General features: G+C 40.6%; 1 protein-coding gene across 1 annotated transcript; it reads left to right on the top strand.

The window, feature by feature from the left end:
- The first annotated feature begins 533 nt into the window (after positions 1-533).
- On the top strand, positions 534-6,610 carry LOC145439702 (alpha-N-acetylgalactosamine-specific lectin-like). Its single transcript, XM_080317266.1, has 3 exons — positions 534-855; positions 1,791-1,968; positions 5,889-6,610. The coding sequence occupies exons 1-3, from the start codon at positions 591-593 to the stop codon at positions 6,145-6,147; spliced, it is 702 nt and encodes a 233-aa protein (XP_080173392.1). The 5' UTR covers positions 534-590; the 3' UTR covers positions 6,148-6,610.
- Positions 6,611-7,594: the final 984 nt, after the last annotated feature.

Below are 7,594 nucleotides of genomic sequence, written 5' to 3'. Positions count from 1 at the left end.
ATTTTTGTTTTAAATGCAAAACTACGTATTTCGCTCATCTCCCGTTGGGAGTAATTATAAATGAAGTTATCTTGCAGCCAGGGCTCCAATATTGCATTTCGACTCCCTGGTATTGCCCACTCTCCCATAATTTCCTACCACCCCTCCCTTTTTGCTATGCCTGTGATCATTGCACCCGGAACTGAGACTGTCACATGGACCCAATTTGAAGTAGTAGCAGCAACAAAGCACACGCGTTCAAAATTAATCCTTTAAAAATCGTTTAGGACATATTTTCGTTTTAAATGTAAATTCAAATTGGATATTTAAAAACATTAACAGAAAATAGTTATTTCATGTGGATGGTGCCGACAATACCACGTTCCGGCATATCATGTGGACATAAATAGAGATTAATTGTGGATAATAATTCATGTCAACAAGGAAAAAAGCTTATATTAATGGCTCTAATTGTTTGAAAACGTTAGTCTCGAATTCTCAAGGGAGAGAGTAATTTGAAAAAATGCATAGCAACACTAGTTACATATAAACGAGCAGGGCAGCCTGAATCAGGTCACAGCCACGTTACATTGAGGCTGCATAGGTCAGATATGTCTGAGATGCTACGTCACCTGGTCCTTGTCCTTTTAACATACCTATCGTTCCTTCGTCTCGTTCACGGACATTGCTGCTGCGATCAGGATGATACTGAGCAGATCATCGGGCCTCCTGGACGACCAGGCAAGGCCGGAATCAAAGGAAGCCAAGGAAATGCAGGGGAACCTGGACGAGATGGCCGAATCGGTATCAATGGGAGCAAAGGAGAAAAGGGGGAGTCTGGAATGTGCGACTGCTCCGAACTAGCGACGTCACAAAGTAATGTATCCCGAAATAGTCAAACTAGTCAATCAGGCTATATAGTCAATTCGAATCAGAAATGTGTGAACCTTCTACTTAGAAACAGGAATACAGGAAGCAGTAATAAATGCGGTCCAGAACGACTTGAACATAACAAAGCGTTTGAAATGTACGCGGGTAAGAGATGACGGTATAGTCGAATTACAATTGGTTAAAACGATTTTGATGTCTACAACAATGTACATTGTTAATCTACCTAAGCCAACGGATCCCAAACAGGCTGCCACCATTGAAATATATTTGTGCAGCTAGCGTGGGGATAGTTTGAATTATCTTTTACTTTCAGTTCCGTTATGGCGACTATCTGGCGAAACTGACTGCGGTCAAATATAATTTCCCGATTTTCTCTCTAATTTGATATCACATGATATTTAGGGCGCAGTGCTTCCTGAAACCTGTGAAAATATTGGTCTTCTTGTTCCGTTCGTAGCATCCGCGTCACGCTTGTGCGAAGTCAGTATCTCCTCGGCGTATTGTTAACATCATCTGACTTTAGTAGACTATTGCGCATTTTATGCGATCAGGATGTTGTAGTACCAATGCAATTCTACATCTTTAAATTTGTACAACTTAGAATTGACCAGGCTGCCATCAACAATAACAGTATGAAAACCAATTACCTAAGCTATTCGGTTTCTTTAAAAATAATAATCCGAGTTATAATACCCTCTTGGTTACCCTTAAATAGTACAAATACGTTATTTCTGACCTAGGCATCTTTGTCCATCAGCAACGAACAGCGATGTATGATTAAGTTTTCAACGCAGTAAGCTTCGTAATGTATGGTGATTTTGAGGGTTCATCTTATAAATAGGAATATCGGTTAATAACTACTTCGCATGCGCTCTCATTACATTTCTTTCGTGTTGCAATAGTGCACAACTATTCTTCAGAGTTAATGATGTTCGACTTATTGACGCATCGAGATTGGAAATGGATATCTTACGGATCAAACATTTACGGCTACCAGTTATTCAAAGAGGCAAAGACATATCAACAGGCGAGGGCGGCATGCGAAGCCGTCCAGGCGACTCTCGCGTGTGTTGGCATGCGTATTCCACATGTGAGGGAGTAAGTATCCAGATGACACAAGCCTACCCTCGCTACCCCTTCATCGATAACACTGGTATACACAAAATTTCAGGTTTGGGTTTTTTTGACAACAGGTTTTGGCTAATTTTGGGGCCTTGAATCCGAAAATGACCTCAGATTTTCTCTATCACATCACGTTTTTGAGATATGAAATATCGCTAATTTAAAAAAATATGAATGGTTTACCCCCCACTGTTGTCAAAACAAGGAATTGTGATACAATAAATACTGATTTACCTGCAATAATCTATCTTTCATTAGCAAAGAAGCATTCTATATTAGATTCACACAAATTAGCGTTGTCTTTATTAAAATTTCATGCCCTGGCATAAAAAATAGTCACGCAAAAAAGCAACCATAATGAAATCAAACGCTACAATATGCTGACGAACATGTCGATAGGACAGTACCAAGGTATTATCGGAATTATAGCTTACAGTTCACACAATATGCATATACACATTCCGATGAAGTGCAGAAATTCTGAAGACAGGGACTTGGGCAGGGCGAGTTCAGAAACAGTTAAAGGAGTCCTGCACTCAAATGATGTGGTCTCAAACTGAAGGGCGAAACGAAAAAAAAATTGGCCGCAGCCGTTTTCTTCAGAACGCCACCGTAATGGAGCTGTAATGTATTGACATTTCCACAAAAACATCACGGTCCAGCAGTCACGCCGAGATCGAACTTTATATAGTTGTCAACTGATGTTATGAAGGGAATATGTCGTACAACGCAAATTTGTGTGAATCTAATATAGAATGCTAGTTTGCTAATTAAATCTGGATTATTACAGATAAAACAGTATTTATTGCATCGGAATTCCTTGTTTTGAAAGTAGAGGGGGGGTCAAAAATTGATTTTGTTCAAAAATTAGGGATATTTCATATCTCAAAAACGTGATGTGATGCAGAAAATCTGAGGCCATTTTAGGATTCAAGGCCCCAAAATTTGCCAAAATCAGTTGTCAAAACCCAAACCTGAAAAAAAATTGAAATTTGTAGACCAGTGTATTAGAAGTCAGGGCTGTGACACTAGTCACCGTGGGACAAATGTTAGCCGCTAGGCCATTTTATCTGACCCCCGAAAGCCTGATGTATGATGGTTTCAATGTGAATAGACCATAAACGATATGTGACCGTACCATAAACATTGTTTACTTATACACAAAGGGAAGTCAGCCGACCGTCGAGATAGAGAGATATGCAAATTGCACATATCACCATTAAAGTTACATCAAACTATCTTATCACGGAATCGAACGTCTCGACTCCACACTGGAAAGCGACAAACACTGAACAATCCTGAGATCTAACCGTTTGGCGAAGACACCGGTTTTGTGACTTTCTCCGCAGCGCATATCACGATGCTGCAGCATATTGTTTCGGACTGACTCAAATTCGTATCGATGTCCATAGTTTAAACTGGTACGGATGTTGGTTATTGCGATACCTGCGTCGCCAATAACTTTTATACAGGGTATATCGAAGGAGGTGAGCCTGTCGTTAGGAATTCACTTTGAACTCGAACTTAACATTTCGAAAGGAAATGACAAAAAGGTAGTTCGGGATGGCTCGAGACCGTTTTCATATACCCCGTAGTTTACCTATAAAATATACATCCTATAAGTCAGGGGTGGGCAAACTACGGCCCGCGGGCCGCATGCGGCCCACAACACCGTTCTGTGCGGCCCGCGAGCGTCTAAAGAACCTTAATAAAAATATTGATAAAATGCGTACTAAAAATCGAATTAATGCTGGGACTTGATTGAACTTTTTAGTATATTTCATCATGCTAATTTTAAGGAAGTGGGTTGCAAACTGGGGGGCGCGCCCCCTTGAGGGTGTGAAAGCATCTGAAGAGGGGCGCGAAGCTGAGATCAACTGAATATTCTTTTCGCGCTCCGCGCGATTTACATTCAATACGCAAAATATTGCTGTGTATTTGGTCTGAATTTTATATTTAAAAATCTCTACTCCACATTCGTAGCCTTCCATGCCATCAAACTACCTGTTAGGTTTGCTAGGATCCTGGTTACGTTTTGTGATATGACGATAAGGGGTACACGAAATCTTGCACCATCATAAAGGGGCGTGACTTGCAAAGTTTGAGAACCACTGTTCTAAGGTTAATGCTTCCTATATCATTTTTTATGTTTAATGTCTGGCGCGACAGCCCGATTTTAAAGATTGACATAATTCGGATCACGGGTGTGATTTCAGATTGGCCACTCCAGTTTTGAATATTTCAGTGATGTGCTTATAAAAACGATTCGCACGTGTCTAGGTAGATTCGTTCTCTGTATGCGTAGAATTAGGGTATATATATTTATCTACAAACAGAAGAAGCGTGTTTGAAGCTAACATGGTTATGATGCTGTCAGTATTGTGTGTCCTTGAACTAAACCAAAAGTGAAATTTGCAAATCTATGAACAGATCGCTGCTGACAGATTTAAATTTGAATCCTGTTCTAAGAATCAGGACCACCGACTTTCATCTCTATAGTTTTTGACAAATTGGTTATGGAGGTCGAGCAGCCTATGAAATCTCGCCACTGTTTCTGAGGCATGTACGATATCATCAAAGCAATGCCTGGTTTGTTTTAAATAAGCTTCCCCATGTCCTCACTATATGGGCTAGTCAAATACCACTATTGTGTTTTGGTTTATAATTCCAATTTTAAATAGTGCGGCCCGCGAATGGATTGAGATGTTGAATGCGGCCCGCGAGCTCAAAAGTTTGCCCACCCCTGCTATAAGTAGACAACCTGAAATCCAATTTATGTATTCAATATTACAATATGTGGTAGAGCACACGGGAAGATATCTGAATCCTATAAGGTCCCCTCTCCGTTTCGAATGTTGACGTAGCGTCGTAGCCAATACCGAAAGGCGGTAGGCTATGATGGCATTGCTGACATGAGATCGTATTACCGATTACAATATTGGACTTGGCCTTTAGGATATAACGTGATTGATTTTAAATTACATAAGAAGCATTCTACCGTTACATGAAGCCGTTTATTCACCATTGAGTAGATAGAATCAAAACGGGACAAAAGTAAATAGGTGTCATGCTTCCCCCTGACACACCCGGTCATGAAACTTGTACCGATGCGGTGCTTTCCTATCCACGTTAGTCCTAATTTTACTAACAGCATGGTACCGGTACGTCGTAATTACATCGTCCCAACTATACACTGTACACCAGGAAGTGTTGGAATCAAGTCACTACCTTCGAGTCACAACTCATCTCGAGTCATTGGACACTTTGACTCGAGACAAATCTTCATCATTAGGCCTGCTATCTCTAAGATCGTCATCTTGATCCAAATTATCGAGAATATATCAGTATCAAGTTACACATGTTATGCTGAATGGGGCATTAGACCTATAGCTGATATGAAATGTAATGTATATTTTTTTGCCATATCCTGCAGTTTGCATGAAATATGTGTCTGAAATATCCTCGGATGGTTGCATCCTCTAACCAAGTATGGGTGAAACCATCGGCCTATAGATCGATACCAGTACCTTTTTTTCTTCATAATTTAATTGAGCCCTTGGCTCTATAAGTTAATATGGTAAAAAGTGTGGATTTTTATATGGTATGGAAAAGTTATATGGCTAAATCCGTGAAAATTTGCATATTTTGGGCATATGTCGTAGAGCAAAAACTTGACGTGATAGAAGAAAACCAATGGCGTTTTTGGAATCAGCACGCCAAAATTTGCCTAAATCAAGTGCAAAATCAAAGTCAACAAATTTTTCGTTCAAAATTGTTGCCCAGTGTAATCATTGTTAGCAGATTTGTTACCGGCAACATGGCGTTTGATGGTAACCCAGGAAGGAACGCTCAATCGGTAATACACCGGCTGGTAAATCGATGAAATTATAATGCAGACAAGTCAAGGCCGTGGTACGGAATTCATCGGGATCGACTAGCATCTGGATCGGACTGGATGACCTGGAGCGCATGAACCATTATGTCTGGCTTGATGGGGTGGTGTCCAACAGAGAAAACACTGATTGGTTACCGAATCAACCGGATACAGCACCTGAAAGATGTGTCGAACTCGTGAACTATCACAATCAAAATGAAAGGCTCAACGACAATATTTGCAGTAAAACCTTTCATTACCTGTGTGAAAAATTTTACTAAAATGTAGAGGTGGTTAGTATAGCGAAATAAGCTGGAAATATTCAGGAGTACTCGTTTGTGATCACAAACAAAAGAAATTCGAAGGAAGTTGGTGGTGCTGTTCGTGCTTGAATATGCCTTGAACACTCCGCAAACCTATATGTTACATTAAAAGTAACTTGCTGGCACGGTAACGCAACAGTGTGGTTTCTATCTTAGAATAGTTCTATTTTGAACGTTTCATTTTTGACATTTCCAAAGGTTGAAGTGATTCGCGAATGTTGTTATGAATTGGATCATACGTACCACCTCAGAGCGATTTAGACCCTGTTGTGCTTTTGCGTAGCTCCAATTTTTGCGGTACCCATTAATGAGTAATTATTGCCGTCTTCACTGCAGTCAGAACAATCTTATATTTAGTTTTGGTGAAACTTTTCACGACAAATAAAACGTTGTAACACGTATTCACCAGAAGTGAAAAGCATACTCGGGCCCTTTTCAATCTTGGTTTGCGTTTATAGGGACCTTCTCCAGTCCGCAGGCCTTATTAGTTATCGACTGTGAAAATTGCTCCTGTCCCGGGTGGCTCGGCTCTGAAGACTATGTCATATCGAGCCTCCCGTCTACCTTGCATGTCGCATTTCACTGTTACATTTTTGTAGTGTTATGTTGATATGTAATGTATACGAATAAAGATTCTCTCTCTCTCTCTCTCTCTCTCTCTCTTATACGAATAAGTGCAGTAGCTGGTTGGCAGATCACTGGGGCAATTGTTTTATGGAATGCGTAACTAACGTATAGGCCTATCCATTGTGGCGCATGACGAATTGACGATACACTTGTTACCCATGAGGTAGCATTCGAGACGAAATTTGAGCAATCCGAGCCTACCGCTTCAGACCCGGTCAAATGTAACTCAAACAATTGCAGAATAGGATAACAAATTTACTATATAGAAAGATCACGTCAACAGCGAGGCAATAGTCACAATAGCGGTTAACGACAGTTCACTCTACGCCAGAGGTCTCAAACACGCGGCCCGCCAGAGCATTTTGTGCGGCCCGCGACGCCATTTTAGATTTTTAATACGTTGACAATGTATAGGCCCAAGTGTCACATATATCTTTTCAGGTTATAAAGTCAAAATTACCTCTTAAATTGCACCGAAAGACAGAAACTATTCATCAAACTTCACTATCACATCAATTGCAAACGCTACCATGCAGTGGAAGATTCACTATTTCACCACATCTCCAGTTCATGATGACAAAACCTGACCCTTGAACGATTCGTGACTGAAATTTGTGAGTTGGACTTGGACGCGACCTTTCTTAGAATTACTCAGACTCGGGCTAACTCGATGGCAAAATGAAAATGACTCGAGTGGACTCGGAGTGACTCGGAATGCCGTGAATTTGTTAGAACAATGGACGCAACAAACTAATCGCGTGTCAGGGGAAAGTAATAG

This window comes from Botryllus schlosseri, chromosome 5 (genome assembly GCF_051294905.1).
Source record: "Botryllus schlosseri isolate E-star chromosome 5, Bs_hap1, whole genome shotgun sequence".
NCBI lineage: Eukaryota > Metazoa > Chordata > Ascidiacea > Stolidobranchia > Styelidae > Botryllus > Botryllus schlosseri.
The sequence above is the reverse complement of the archived record's forward strand: the minus strand, read 5'-3'. Positions and strand labels throughout refer to the sequence as shown.

Excerpts from the sequence above, each read along its gene's own strand:
- LOC145439702 (XM_080317266.1), top strand. The coding sequence starts at position 591 with ATGTCTGAGATGCTACGTCACCTGGTCCTTGTCCTTTTAACATACCTA. Across the intron at positions 856-1,790 it reads CGAACTAGCGACGTCACAAA|AGTTAATGATGTTCGACTTA; the intron begins GTAATGTATCCC and ends ACTATTCTTCAG. Across the intron at positions 1,969-5,888 it reads CGTATTCCACATGTGAGGGA|ACAAGTCAAGGCCGTGGTAC; the intron begins GTAAGTATCCAG and ends ATTATAATGCAG.